Raw genomic sequence first — 16,041 nt, 5'->3', positions numbered from 1 at the left:
CAAAACATGTCAGAGCACTTACATTTTTTTGTCTGTCCTTAGAGTTATTTGACAGGCACCAACATGGCACTCTTAGCACTATGTAGATGTAACATGTGGACTATTTCTACTTTCATCCTCTGTAACATTTCCTATACCTAGTACAAAAATCTAGTTCATGACTATAAAACAGCATTTATCTAATAAAAAAGTCCTACCATCCACAGATTTTGTGTGGCCGAATTTCACCCATTATTTGAATGATCCAAACAGTATAATTATAGCTGATCTGAATTAAATTGCATGGAATTCAGCTTCCTGTAGCATAACAGAGAATGATTTTCTGATTTTAATAATCAGAAATGTCACATTTTAATCACAGAAGAATTAAACCCCCTCCTTTTAAAGTACTGAAGATAAAAAGGCAATTGAGCACCTTGTATCTGACAGAGAAGCGCTCTGGCTGGAAGCATCCATAGACCTCTGTAAGCTAGGGCTGATCTGGTTGCATGCTGCTGAAAGCTGATTTGCCAAAGGTGAAAGAGGTCCCAGCTGTTGAACTGTCATGGGATTGCTGGCGACTACTGTATTGTTGCCGCTGCCTTTTCCAATGGACTTGTGCTTGCATCCATAACCAAGACCTCCTAAAATAAACAAAGCAGGTTACTATTTATCTCTCATGAAGCTGTGATGAGGCACAGAACTCACATCACTTTGCAGAGTCCAGAAAGTAATGGGAATCCTAAGATGAGAGCAAAACAGGGGACCTACACAAGAATTTTGCAAGCTTCTTTGCAGAACATAAAAAGCAGTAATTCTACAGGGGAATTAGTAGATTCTACATGTGTAAAACATGTGCTGACATACATAAACTAACGACCAGACATGATGGAAAAACATCAGAAAAAACACCAGGTAAAACAGCAGCCCTCAGCTGAGGGACAGCTCTCTGTGAAGAAGACAGGAAGAGAGAACCCAAGGCGGCTGCCAGAACACCGCCATAACCCGAGCTCCACAGCTCCAAGCCATTGCAAGCCCTTCCATCATTCCTACCACCAGCCATGCAAAAAGCAAGGACACCACCAATATGCACACAGACTGCAGTGCTGGCTGCATAGTTTCACCAGCAGGAGAGAGTTACAGCTTGGAACCCAGCATTCCTCTGAGGGCTAGGTAGAGGAATCTGAGCTGAATCAAAACTGAGAAGCATTCTGGACTTTCTTTAAATGCCACAGTCTGCTCTTAATCACTGCTGCCATGACTCAAACTGATGGCTATACACAGTAGTGCCAAAGGCAGCTGGCCATTGGGACATACCATCAAAACGCCCAGTGTACCTTGTGTTGTGAGTTAGGTCACAGGAGGTGGTTTACAAGATTGCCTCCATCAAAACACATTTAGAGCAGAAAGTTAAAATGCAGGTCATAATATGGAAGTTGTTGGACATCTAGCAAAATCTCATCACAGCTGGAAATTAATAATTAGACAATTCACATTTCTAACTGCTTCCCTGTGTTCAGAATACTCCACAAAGCAGGATAGCAACATCAGGACAAGCAGTGAAAAGTGTTTCAATGTAAACTATTTTCCTAAACTAAATCTACTTTTGACATGGTTGTACAGCTCATAGAAGTTTTTCTCCAGGTTCTTCAGATGGGTTGTGGACTGCAGGAAGAAGTACATTAAGGCATTTATGGCCCTCCCAGTCAAAGGAGGAAAACCCAAATCCTTCAATCCCCTCTAGATCAAATAGTTCCAAGGACAAACATATAAAGAGAATTCCTTATTCTGCACTCAACTCCACTGTGGACACCAGAACAAAGCATTTAAGCTCTTGTAGGATTACTGTCTGTTCCCACTACAGATGTTTAATTAAATCAAAAGAAAAAGAAAGGCATTTTAATTTCTTTCCTGTGAAGCAGGAACATTCATATTTTCAACGCACTAAAACTGAATCAGTGTGCTACTCAGCAGTTGGTTTCATAATGTTACAGAGAATTAAATTGTAACCAGTAGCAAATATTAGGCAAAAAATGTAAATTGCCTCTGATAATAACATGAACACTCCTCCTCTTAGCAAAAAGCTGGATGGGGTGAAATAAAAAATTTACAAGCCCCATTCACACTATAAAAAACACATAATATGCCTATATGTGTGTGTGTATCATAAATGTTCAGTTAGCTATTTTTCAGGAAAGTGTCTTTAGTATGTAGAACCAAAGACATTCTGCACCAAATGATATAAAAGAGAAGCATGCTATAACAATGTAGGAAATCCCACTGGGTTTGACACTGAAATACAGTTGTGATGCTTCCAGAGTGTGTGTATATATATATATAAATCTTGGTAAGACATAAACCTACTATTTAGCATTGAGAAAATGTGCCAAATATATACTGATCCTTTCCTGGATGACACCCTTCACTTAAAAGCCACTTTTAACAAATTTCAGCACTAACAATAGTATCTACTTTATCATATCAGGAAATCAAGGACTGCACATTTGCCAGATTTCCACTAGGGAAAGGCCATAGGTCATCTCAAATAACAATCTGCAATGACACAGTGAAATTGCTATTTATTCATGGTTAAACCTGAGCTGCTTGGAACTTATATGTCAGAAAAAAGCAAATCCTAGCAGCAAAACCAGAAAAGAGCGTACTGTTAAACACAGAAAATTGCATCCTCAGTGCATCCTGGTTTCCTTTTCTAAGGGTCTGCTAATATTACAGGGTCTGCTAATATTTTCTCTGTATAAACAGTACCTCAGGCATGCCAACAGCAGGTAAGACCATTTGTTGTGTTATGGTAAGGATGATGGCCAAACATGGCCTGGCTGCTAGCCACTGAAAGGAAAACATGAGAAATTAAGTATTTTGGAGAGACTGTATTACTGGAATGATAAACAAAAGTAATGCAAAACTCTAGTCCTCATGAACATTTGCCTGAACATTTCTCTGATGTGGAAACAGAAGCAAAAGGTTTTGTTCTTTTTACCATTGACAAACATTTGCTGTTATGAGGAAAAATAACAATTCTTCCACTTAAAAGAAGGCAGGGGAGATTATCACGGAAGAATACATCATCAGCTCCCACCACTTAAAGAGACTGCGAAGTAAAAGACTGCTGCTATGAGAAGCAAAGTCATAAAATTTCATCAACTGCTTCATATAGGCATAAATGTGTCAAAAGACCATCATTAATACCTTGTTTGTGCCCTGCAGGTCACTGAACAGTATCAATTTGATCTGAATCAGGCAGCAGCATACAATCCCACATACGTTGAACTAAGTCTGAGCACAAGATGAGAAGCTTATGCTGACTTCAAGACCACTACAAAAGTACAGACCACATCTGATCCAGCATAAAGTTAAACAGGTGCAACATGGACATCTCACCTGTTATGAGCCTGCGGCTAAAAGGCAAGCTGCCTTGAATGTGTGTTCAGAAGCTCTGAAAAAATGTGAACTGTCAGAATAACTATGTCCAAAATCAGCATTTGACATCATATATACCCGATGTGCCAGAGGAGCCCTCAGTCCAGGTTTCCTGTATCATTGTCCCAAAGCCTGAAAATTTCAAGACAGTGAAAGGACAACGAGAAAATCCTTTGTGCCTTGAATCCACATCAGCTGAGATAAATGGGAAACCCTGTGGAGGATATCAGTGAGTTTTAAATGACACTGGAGATTCTAAGAAAAATATGTGAAGCTAATATTTTAAATAAGCAAGAGAAGTAATTTCTTTTCTTTTATACTAGGATATAAATTGGGAGACAGTCCAATAAAGGCAACAACAACTGCGGAGGTGGAATCAGTCCTGCAGTAGCTCACAGTAAGAGTTACAGCTGAATAGAGCAGGTCCTTTATTCCAAATAAACATATTAACACATAAACCAAAGCTGCTCCTTATCAATAAATAACAATAATAATTAACAAGTTAAAACAGTGAAAATATTTTATGGAAATATTTTAATCCATTCACTTCCTCATTCATTAGCCTGCCTATTTTGCCTGTTCATTTTCTATAGCTGGTTAATAGCTAAGCTTCACTCAACCTTGAAATGCAAAATTATTTCACTGTAATCTTCTGAAGAACATTCAAAGAATGCAGAAAAATACAACTACTTTAGATACACAGAATTTTAGATAAGATTTTTCTTAATTATATAATTCTCTTACTTTTTGGAGGCAGAGTATGATACGAGCTTAGTTTCATTTAAAAACCATTTTCTTTCATCAGATATTGATTGAAAACCAACCAATTCCTTTGTCTACTTCTCCATGTCAAGAGCAGTAATTTGTTAATTCTGCCAAGTAACTCAGGTTAAAAAATGAAACTACTTCACCAAACCTTTGAAATTGTAAATCATGTTTCCCATATATAAATCACAGTCAACAAAAACATATAAAAGCAAAACCAGTTTTAATTGTTAGGTGTTCTGAAACACACTACATACATACCTAATGCATAACACCAGATCAAATTCAAACATCTCTTTGATTAATCAATTTTGTGGTTACTGAACTAATCACTATGAAACAAAGCAACTAAAGTGATCTGAAAACCTGTCCCTTGTTACTGCTAGAGTAACAGGTAGAAATAAAAGAGTTGCAACAAAGGAGAAAAAGTTAATTTCCCTAAGGGATTTTCTGTGTCCACATACACAAAAAATGTACACATTAAGAGCTTTGGAAGTGGATGGTTTCAATGTTTCCCTTCTATTGGGCTTCCAGTCTTGTTCGTGTGGACTCTCTATTTACCAAAATGGGGAGAAAAGGGCACAAACAAAAAAGCATACTGTTAGACAATAAATACTGAAGAGGACAGAGACCAAAGGACTAAGGCAGACTCTGTGAATGTATTCCTCTTATAGATTAAAGGCACCAAGGCTTTTTGAAAACACATTTGGCCTTTTTTCACAACACATTTAATCTTCCGGATGTTGCAGCCCCCAGCTACCACACACATTTTTTCTCTGTGTGTCTCCGTATCTGCCGGGGTTGTTGATACCCTTTTTGGAGGGGTGGGCTTCATAGTAGCTGGTAACTGAACAAACTCAAATGTTTGCATAGAAGACTTGCTTCCTGATGGTAATATCTCAGTACCTCTCACCTTGAGCCTGTCAAAGTTTTCAAGCTTCCCCTGTAGCAATTTTAGTCATATTATTAATGACTGCTAGAGAGCTAGCTCTTGTCCCTTTGTCCTTAAACTAAACAGCTAGATTTCTATTGTTTCTGCAGCCATCTAAGAGGCACTACTGCACAACTATGTAGACAGAGACACTAGCTGCAGGGCAGTGGATATCAGACCCCTTTGAATTTTCTTTAAGTGTGTTAAACTGGAGCTTCAAAGGGGAGCAAACATATATTAAAAAAGGCAGTGTAGGGGGAATATTGTCATTTGCCTCTCATGACCATATGATCAGACAAAATCTTTGCAATTTGGAAATCTGGGCTTCTTCTAATTGGCATCATACCCTGAAGTCCAAATCTTTTTGGAAGACCTTGAGGTTTCTAGGTGAACTACACAAAAATTCAGTCACAAGTACAGTAGGTATGAGCTTTTTTTATGGCATTCAAGCTGGAGTTTTTCAGAGTACAAGTAAATTATTAAACTATCACTCGAAAAGTTGCTGAATTATCATTCCTGTTACAAGTCTTACAAAATATTGTAGTTTCTCAACTGCACTACACCACACAGATACTACATGATAGTGAAACAGTGATTCTTAGCATTTATTATCTTTAAAAACAAAACAAAAAAAAATCAAGGATTTGTAGTTAGAAAATTTTGAAATTAAGATCCTAAAAGCTCAGTTTTTAACGTCATGGTTATGATCATAGCTTACGGTTTTCTTAACACAAGTAGCAATGACTTTTTAGTGACAAATTTTCTTCAAATCCTCTGGAAGTGTCCAACCTGAACACCAAGTTAGACCATTAATCTGACTAGTGTTGTATATACCCATGTTCTTAACTGTTTACAGAGACTTAATCTTTACAATCAATAAAAATAGTCTCAGGAAAATACACTAAACAGAATTATATGATGGCATGGTATTAAGAGAAAGTACTGTGTATGCACTTTAAATATTCTTCATACTTTGAATCTTGTAAAGGCAGTTTTTTCAGAATCAGAGTGTGCTTGATAAATTAACTTGCACTAATTTCCAATGCTCTTTGCAATCATTGTATGAAGTAATCAAGCATGTACTTGCAGCAACTCTACTGTGAGACAAGAGACTGACAAAGCACAATGAAAAACAATGTCTCCCTTCAACTGGAACCAAGGTAAAAAATTATCCAGAACCGACCAGTAAAAACAATACCTCACAGGCGATTAACTTAGCTGGTTTAGAGCAGACAGCAATGAGATCACCTACTTCTATGGAACACTTTAACCACTAAATTTAAACGAATGAAAACAGTGGTCTTGTAATGACTAAACTAAGACTATATTATAAAAGAGTCAGGTTCAGGAAACTTCCAGGAAAGAATAGAGACAGTAAAACAAAGATTTTCAATTAGATCTACAGACATCTGTAATATCTCTTACTAATTTTGAATCCAGTTTATTTATATCAGGAAGATCCATCACTTATTAAAAAGTTATTTTGAAAGCTACTTTGTTTTCTTATTTTGCATAAAACATAAGAAGTTATCAGTTAACTAGTGCACACAAAAGTTAATGTTTAACTGAACTAAAATATAAGTGTTTTAGCTGCAATGGGTAACTCCCTATTTGTTATCAGTAACATTAGATGACTTCAGCTTTTGTCCTTATTAGGATAATATGGTATGTGCTCTTCTATTGCAGAAAACTTACAGCTTTACACCTCTGGTTTGCACTATTACTTCTCCACAGTATTACTAACCAGTTTCTATTTACAAAACTTAGCCTGACCATTTAGTTTGTATTTCTGAAATATTAACACATTGTGCAAGCCTCATAATCAAATAACTGGGATAAAACAAGAAAAACTCCACTAGCAGTGCAATATATTAATCTAATGGTGAATAATATCAGGTGAAAAAAACCCAACAAGTTTCATGTTTTAAGTTTCAGTACTGGCCAGCTTCTTAAAATACCACTACAGTACAGACAGAGAGAAAAATATTATTACAGTCAAAATGTAACTTTACAGATATTTGAAAGAACATAAGATAATTGTATTGGAATTAGAGATAATACCTTCCAGCTCCAGTGCCACTGGGCAGTTACTGCCTGAATCTGACCTAAATAAACACACATATATCAGCATGTGTGTGAGAGCACACACTACAATTTCACTTATATGTGGCATTACTTGGGAAGCAGATAAAAAAATAATATTGGTAAAACTTCCTCCTATATTATGAATTATAGGAATCAAATGAAATCAATAGGGAAGCACTTTTCCCAGTGTTTAAACAGTGTTGCAGTCATCTGCAAAATAAGTGAATTGATTCCAGCAATTTTGTTGGAATACTTCTTTGTTGATACCATCTGATTGCAATGCAGCCACCTATGGAGGGGCAGTAAGAAAACATTCTAGAAAAATTAATTCTCTGTACTGTGTAACACTTCACCTGCCACAACAACTTCTAGCACTGTTCAACCTTCACTGCACATCTGTGCTTTTCTTCATGTCAGAAATACATTCTTGGAATATTTTCCATTAATTCCTGATTTTTTTTTTCCTCAGTTTTAATTAAAACATGCTCAGATAACTTGTTATCTGAATGTTCTTAGTGTTTTTGAACATACCACATCGGAGCTTTGCTATCTGTAACTCTGGGCACATGTAGATCCATTACTCTAAAGACCTTATCATTCCACGTATCAAAGCAAATCAGCACAGCAATGTACCCTCTGTTCAGATAGTAGTTTCTGATTTCTTGCTGTGTTCACTGGACTGCTATCTTCCTTGTGGCACACCTTATACACGCTTCTCCTGTCAGCCTGCCTGCATGGGCAGTGATGGGAAGAACAAGACCCCTTCCTCCAGGCCCCAGGCAAAGGGAAGATCTTCTGTCTCCTTTACCCACTTAGAAACGGGGATGCAGCAGAGCACCAAGAGTAAGGCGACAGATTCTCAGCAGATTAAGGCAGCCTTAACTCCAGTGCTCTGTGACAACATCCTCCAACTAAAACCTGCCACCATCTGTGCAGGAGTCCTGAGCAGAGGAGAGAGGAGCAAGAAGACTGCTTTCTACCTCCAGCATGGGGCAGGTCTCAGTCTTTGCCGCATAATACATCACTGACAGACTGTACTGGACATCATGATGCAGCAATAGCATGAGTTCAGCAAAAAAAGCATGCAATAAAGATGTTGTTTAATGTTAAACTCTAATCCCATGTGAGGCTCCTTTTCTAAATCTTTACAGATATTACAAAGGCATTTGACTGCTGTTTCTCAGAAAAGCATCCTTCCTCCTTTACGAGACCAAAACATACCAGGAGCAGAAAAAAAAAAAAAAGATAAATGCCAACCTGTTGAATAGTTGTATCCGTTTAAAACTGGTGACAAATGTTAACATGGAAAGAACTTCAGAAACTGCAGTATGGAAGCAAGAATCTAAGTAACTTGCAGTCACATTCAGTATGTTTTTGTTTCCCAGATAAAGTCAATTGTTCAAGGACACTATGACATAATTTTTCAAACAGTGTTGTCCCTGAGTTTATGAGCAGTACATTTTTTTCTTTCCTCACACTAAAAACAAGATACTGTTTAAGGTTGCTCCTCCTAAAAGATAAGAATGTTATTACAGTTGTCAGTTTAACCAGGCAGAAATAACAAGCATACAGCCCACATAACATACATATTCTAAGAGGCTTTATACTCAGTTAATTAGTTTAACTATTGCTTTCATGGTTCATTTAAAACTTTTATGCTTCATTAAATATCAGTATATTTTATCACCTCAGAAAAACTTCTCTGTAAAAAGACAATTGTCTTTTCAAGTGATAATCTTGTTAACTAATATATACATTTCAAGCATGTCTATCAGACACCGGCAAAGTCTGAATTGCTACAGTAGCACTATCTCAAGCCATTATGCACATTTCTTTCCACACACAATGGAAATTTTTTTTTTTTTTTTTTTTTTTTTTTGCTGAAACAAAAGTACTTTGTCAAGGAAAAGAAAATTATTTTGACACAGGTTATTTTCATCATTTAAAAAGTTCCCACAGTGATCTTTTGCTTTTCCACCTTCACAACAACTAGCTCAAACATACCCTGGATTCAGTAACTGTAAATATATTGCCAAAAGTCCTTAATTCATAAAGTCAGAAAATCATGTCCTTAAGGAAGCATAAAAATCAATTAAACTAATAGTTACAATTATGTAGAACCCAAAAGCCAAGTGCAATTCATAAAACAAACTCATGTGGTTACCAGATCATCTGTCCTACAGAAAGGTTTACTTACTTATGCATAGTATGAATTTTCTCAATTCAGAAGATAGGAGTACATCAGAGCTATTTGGAAGAACATTTTCTAGACTGAGAAATTAGTCCTTACAAGTCCACCAGCATGATTACCACAAATTCACTCGAAATTTTCACTACTATCTTCACATGCAACCATTCTATGAAATATACGGCCAATAAGTAATAATAGAATGACTGTAGTTCTTATTACTGCAACTGACTTTTAGAGGAGGCCACTATCAGCATCTTCATGGTTCAAACAAAACTTTCTACTTGTCTTGCCACCTTAGCTCTTCATATCAATGAGAGGCAAACCCTGGGAAAATTATACAAACAGCCAGAAGTATTTAAAATCTGTATTGGCACTACATGCTTCCACTCCTCTCAAAGCTTTAGACATTTTTCTTTCAATTTTATTCTTTATTCGTTATTCTTTTCATCAGCCCAAGGCATACTAATTAATCCCAGTCTTTTTTTTATTAATTCCCAGGTCTTTTGTTGTCCTTACCAAAAAGAAAAAAACAAAAAAGAAAGCTTGTTTCATCTTTTTAAAGTGAGTCCATCTACCTTCCACAAAGCCAGGCTAATAAGAGGGAGGATTAAGGCCAATTGAATGGCTTAGGTCCCTGAATACCAGTCCTGCTCCTGCCCTTAGCCGTCATCCTTGCCAAAATTGATTTACAGAGAATGACGTCTTAACCACAGCTATTACTTTGCGAAGAGGAGGCTGCCGTGTTGGCAGGGCTTGGCAGCCAAAGTTGGCTACTGACTAAGGTCTGAGGTAAAGACACAGGAAACCACAGTGGTATCCCAATGCAATGGTGTCTGTGAGGGCCATCTGAAGAGCGGAAAGAAGTGCTCACAGACAAAGGCATAAAAAAGGCAAGTGTTTGCGTGCTCTGTTGAGCTGAGCACCTTTGTTAAAGGGTAGAAACCCACACAAATGTCCTGATGGACACTGAAATCTTTTTAAGAAGTTGGTCAACCCAACAGCATATCTCTCCTCCATACCTCTAAAAAATTCAAGTGGTAACCATCTTTACATTAGTTTGAGAGAGAGAATGTGCTAAATAGGTAAGAGTAAAATATTCAAAATGGATCATGTGATTTTTGAGGACATCATCCCAGTGAATTTCAGTGAAGTTAAATTCACAAGTATGTAAGTAATTTTTTACAAACAGAACCTGGCTTTATGAGCTGCTATGGTAATTTTTCAAACTTCTGTCATATGCAAGTGTTCATGTATTTTTTCATACAATTTAGTGTGTACTATTTTATTATTCTGTTGTGATTTTCATTAAATTGTAAGGATTTGATTCCCTGCAATGCAGGGACTGCAACTCCCTGAAGTCAATGTGAATGGGATATAAATCTCTTACAGTCAGATGTCATTGTATTCCAATAACTCTGAAGTCTACACTCTATTCTACAGTTCATGAAATTTTATGTTAGAAAACGTGTTTGAAGTATACTGCATGCTAAAAATGCAAAGCAAAGTCCATTCCACTTCCAAAAGGCTAAACCAGGCTAACAGAAAAGACTTAAAGTCCTTATAATTGAAGAAAAGACAATAACCAAAACAATTGTTATAGTATTTTACCTTTTATATGACTAGCTTCTCTTCCTCAAGCAACATTCAAGAATCAAGTCTGCATGGGCAGGCTGAGTGAAGAAAGAGTATGTTTGCAGTCTGGTTTTGAGAGAGTTTTCAGTGAGTGCCCAGATGTCAGTTGCTGGCTGACAGATGCCCACCCAGCTGGTCTCTCCCCCTGTGCCCACTATAGCACAGATAGCACAGGAGAAGAAAAGATGGGAAAAGCTCCTGAGTCAAGATAAGGACAGTTTAATAAAAAAGGCAAAAACATCATGCAGAAGCAAAGCAAAATAAGAAATGTATTCACTACTTTCCATCAGCAGGCAGGTGTCCAGCCACTTCCTCAGTCCAGGCAGCAGTTGCTCAGTAAGATGAATGCCATCACCAGAAATGCCCCCTACATCCTCCTCCTTTCCCTCAGCTTTCATGACTGAGCACATCATACAATATGGAACATCCCTTTGGTCAGCTGGGGTCAGCTGTCTGGGTTGTGTTCCCTCCCAGCCTCTTGCACACCAAATTAACAACTCATAAACAGGTAACTGTAAAGTCTGAACTTTTCGTGACTACATTTTGATCTCCTCCTCGTTTTCTACTCGTCTAATCCTGTTATGGTCATGACAAATTTTTTAAGGAGACAGCCACCTTGTCTTTCAAAAGGCTGCAGCTAAGGGACAGGAAAAAGCCATCAATATTTCAAATGTTATCCATGGGCTAAAGAAGGGTGCTTCACGGAACATACTATGCAATCTTGTTCCCAGTCTTATTCAACTTGTTTATCAACAATATGGACAAAGGGATCAAATGCACCCTCAGCAAGTTTGTTGATGATACAAAATCGAGGGAAATGGCTGATACACCTGAAGGCTGTCCTGCCATCCCGTGGGACCATGATAGGTTGAGAACTGGGCACGGAGAATGAACAACAAAGGCAAGTGTAGGGTTCTGCACCGGGGAAGGAATAACCCCAAGTACCAGTAACAGGCTGGAGGCTAACCTGCTGGGAAGCAGCTCTGCAGAGATGGACCAGGATATCTGAGTGACAATCACAAGCTGACCATGAACCACCAGTACCCTTGCAGCCAGGAGGGCCAACCGTATCCTGGGGTGCATTAGGAAGAGCATTGCCAGCTGGTGCCATCACAGGGAGGTGATCCTGTCCCTCTACTCAGCCTTAGTGAGGCCACATCTGGAGTGCTGTGCCCAGTTCTGTGCTCATCAGGACAAGAGAGACACAGAGCTGGTCAGTACAAGAGAGACAAGAAGAGGGTCCAGCAGGGGCAACAAAGACCATGGGGGGACTGGAACATCCCACTTATGAGGAGAGACTGCAGGAGCTGGGCCTGTTTAGTCTGGAGAAGAAAAGATAGAGGGGATCTCATCAATACATATAAATATCTCAAAGGCAGGTGCCAAGAGGATGGTGTCAGACTCTTTTCAGTGGTGCACACGACAGGATGAGAAGCAATGGCCATAAACTAAAACACGAGAAGTTCCATCTCAACATGAGGGTGGCTGAGCACTAGACCAGGCTGCCCAGCGAGGTTGTGGAGTCTCCCACTCTGGAGATGTTCAAAACTCACCTGGACATGTTTCTGTGTAACTTGCTCTGAGTGACCCTGCCTTGTCAGGGAGATTGGACTAAATTATCTCCCAAGATCCCTTCCAAGCCTAAAAATTCTGTGATTCTGTGTTCTTTGTGATATTAGTTTGAAAAAGTACAATGTGGTTGGCCAAATGGATAAACAACCCAACAACCTGACCATGTGCAGTGATGTAAATCCTTGGGAATAGGCTATCTCACATCAGTAAAGGTGTGGAAATTCTTCATTTATGGGACTGGATCACAGCTGTGATCAGAATAAACCTATACATTTCAACTAAATCATATAAATCTCAATAACCACACCCAAATTTCTATTTTAAAGAAACAATAAAAGTCGCTTATTGGAAGCATTTTTGTTAGGACCATAACTTAGCCCCTGGTTTCTAGTTTACAAGTCTTTAAAAATAATTTCTTTCTCTATGAATTTTTTAAAAGAAAGAAATCTTGGTCAAGTTATAACATGCTAGGTTGTCACAAAGGAAAAAATGAGATTATTATCATTATGTTCAATGTTCAAATCCCTTGCAAAAGATTCCAATATCTAATTTAAGAGACTCATTTTAGAGATCTGTGGGTAAAGAACTATTCAAATCATTCAGTTTGACCATTAATGAACTTATAGGTTAGTATACGGTGAAGGAATTCACAAGAGCAATCATGTGGAAAGAAACTGCTCACGACTACTATTTGTTCTTGTTTTGCAGCACTTTTTTTTTTAGTCCAATCAATGTGGATTCCTTTCTGGTTTGACATACTACAAAGCTTTTTAAGTCTCCTCAGAGACTAAGGAATTCACAACCTTTCTTGAACCAGAACCCCCAAAACTGAATATACAAAGAAATGCAAAATAAAGGTCACCAAAAATATCATTGTTATTGTTTGCACAGAATCGATGTCCTGATGTTTGCTATATGACTGTACAAAAGTAAGTGAATTGCTGGAGCTCTTGAAAGGGGATTTTTATTAGTCAAAAATAGGAATGTATTTTGCTTGTATTCTTGAATACTCCCAAATCTACTTATAAATCAATACCACCCAATAAAAGACAAATTTACTTTCATAAAAATCAACTGTGAGGAAAAAAGTTAAAGATCACACTATATATATTTTTCCCCACATTAAAACCCTAAGTTGTAAACATATCTTCTGCTAAAAATACATAGTTTTACATGTTTTTTCCCTTGATGTTTTCGCTGAGTTACTTATTACACATAAAATGAGTGATAGAAGGCATTGCATGCCTCAAATGGTATTAGTGACTTGACATTCATCAACATTTTTTAACCACAGAGCCGTCTGTAAATGTACTCATGTGCATTTTCTTTTCACAGTCAAGCCACGACAGACTGGCAAGGGTACTGAGAAGACCCTGCTTGCCTTCCACCTCAACACCAAGGACACTGATCTCATGTTTATCAGCTGGCAATATAAGAATACCAAGATCAGGGTGTTTCAGCTACCCTCTGTAGTGCAAGAATCCAACTAGATGTTACCATGATGTCTACAACAGCAGGGAACTTGCTCAGTGCAGCTCCCAACCTACAGCTACCCATTACACCTGCACCACACTCAGTCCCCACCTCTACTTCCGCAAATGTAAAGCGAGATTTTCAAAAAGTGCCAGCAAACCTTCTAATTCACCACATTAACATCTCAGGATCAGACGAAGTGTAACCATTTCTGAAGGCTTGAAAACAAGCAGTACCAGACTAACATAGCTATTCTTCTCTTAGGGGCCAGTAACAGGACAATGCACACTCCAAGGCTGACCCTACAGTGTTGGTCTAGAAAAAGGCAGACAATAGTGACGAAAGAGTAAAGAAAAGAAAGTAAATCAGAACTGCATCTGCCTAGTAAAACCTGTGAACTCTGAGGCGCGATACTTCCCAGGTCTCTCCTTCAGGAAGAACAGCTTTTCAAAACTTCTCAAGTAACCTGAATCTCATTTACACAGATTTGGTCCTTGGTGTTCCACTTGGCTTGTAGCAGGGCAATTAGCAGCATAGTCCCTTTGTCCAGCTGGCAGAATTATACTATGCTTAAGTAAACATGGGTCATATACACTTTGTTCTCCCTCTTCCTCCCACAGGTATCCCTTCCCACACTTTCAGCTCTGACACACAATTTCAATTAGTATCGGTTTTACCAAAAGTCAAAGTAAAGAAATCCGCATCAACAAAACATATTACCTTCTGGTGCAAGAAGACTTCAGTCATTCACATGGCAGACATTTCACACTGCAGCTATACCTGCTCTGTATGTATGCCTTTCTGTAGCTGTATATAAAGTGTGTATTTTTAACACTAGGACATTGCTGCTTATCACGAGTGCTGTCACAGTAGCTCTTCATCGCTCTATAAAGGAATTGGACACTGAGAGGGGATTTGAGCACTGCTTCAAAAAGACTAAAAATAGAAGTTAGCAATGATGGGGAAATAACTAGAGCGCAAGGATGAAGATAGACTGGAAACAAAACCACAGTCAGAGAGTTGGAAAGCAAAAGTTACACTTTCTATGGCCCTCCACCTTATTTGATTTCACTGCTCTGTTAAAGGTCCACCTGTCCAAAGGTGCTTCTGACATGCACTATCAGTTTGGGGAAATGACAAGTACTACCCTGAGTCTTTACTGAGTTATCATGCCTGTCAAAAGCACCAATTTAGAGTTTATACTACTCACCATTGCCAGGAATTCAGCTTCCACATTCAATTACAGGCTTAATGCAAAGAATCAAGTTGTAAAATTTTGAACAGGACTCAGCAGCATGTTGAAAATGTTTATCAGCATTCATAGACTGGGTCCATTTCAGACCAAAAGACACATACAGAAGGCAAGTGACAGGTACTGGAGAGGTATGGTCACAGGCAATGCACAGCTATTAAGACACTGCCGTAATTTGCAGCTGTACATTTTTTGTGTGATAACCGTCATAGATTTTGGCAGAGTATTAGCAACAACTCAGAGCACCTTGAACAGGAATTGCTAGTAAGAAGGCAGCAAAACTGTAGTTAAGGGAAAGAAATTGCAGTTTTCCACAATAGGTAACAGACATGATCACAATGCAGGTATTTCCCTTCTTGTGCAGTAGGCTGGGGGTTTTTTTCATGTAAGGGGGAAAACAAGGCATCATGTCCTAATGCAATATAAAAAAGGCAGATGACGTGGTTTTTTGCTTCGGTGGTGAGAGTATTATCACAAACACTGAGAAGTAATCAGTGGCCACTATTTTTCTGGTCACAAGTTAGACAGCTACACTGCTTGATTCACTTGTACGTAGGAATAAAGGACATCTGCATCTTTTGAATTTTGAATTTGTGCTGCATTAATAATGAGCATGCAAATTTAGGATAAGTACATAAACTACTATATAAATAGATAATAAGCAGAAATACTTAGAATATTTAGAATAGAAAATAATTAGAATACTCACCAGGAAAATGGATG

At 38.1% G+C, this 16,041-nt stretch overlaps 1 protein-coding gene across 3 annotated transcripts in view; it reads right to left on the bottom strand.

The window, feature by feature from the left end:
• The window catches only part of GLIS3 (GLIS family zinc finger 3), a 168,009-nt gene that overhangs the window by 132,461 nt on the left and 19,507 nt on the right, over positions 1-16,041 (bottom strand). For all 3 annotated transcript variants that reach the window (XM_032096918.1, XM_032096916.1, XM_032096917.1), the window contains exon 2: positions 416-623. In XM_032096918.1, the coding sequence (XP_031952809.1) occupies positions 416-546 (131 nt within the window). In that variant the 5' untranslated portion in view covers positions 547-623. The remainder of the gene's footprint in view (positions 1-415; positions 624-16,041) is intronic.

The sequence above is a fragment of the Corvus moneduloides genome, chromosome Z (genome assembly GCF_009650955.1).
Source record: "Corvus moneduloides isolate bCorMon1 chromosome Z, bCorMon1.pri, whole genome shotgun sequence".
Taxonomy (NCBI): domain Eukaryota; kingdom Metazoa; phylum Chordata; class Aves; order Passeriformes; family Corvidae; genus Corvus; species Corvus moneduloides.
The sequence above is the reverse complement of the archived record's forward strand: the minus strand, read 5'-3'. Positions and strand labels throughout refer to the sequence as shown.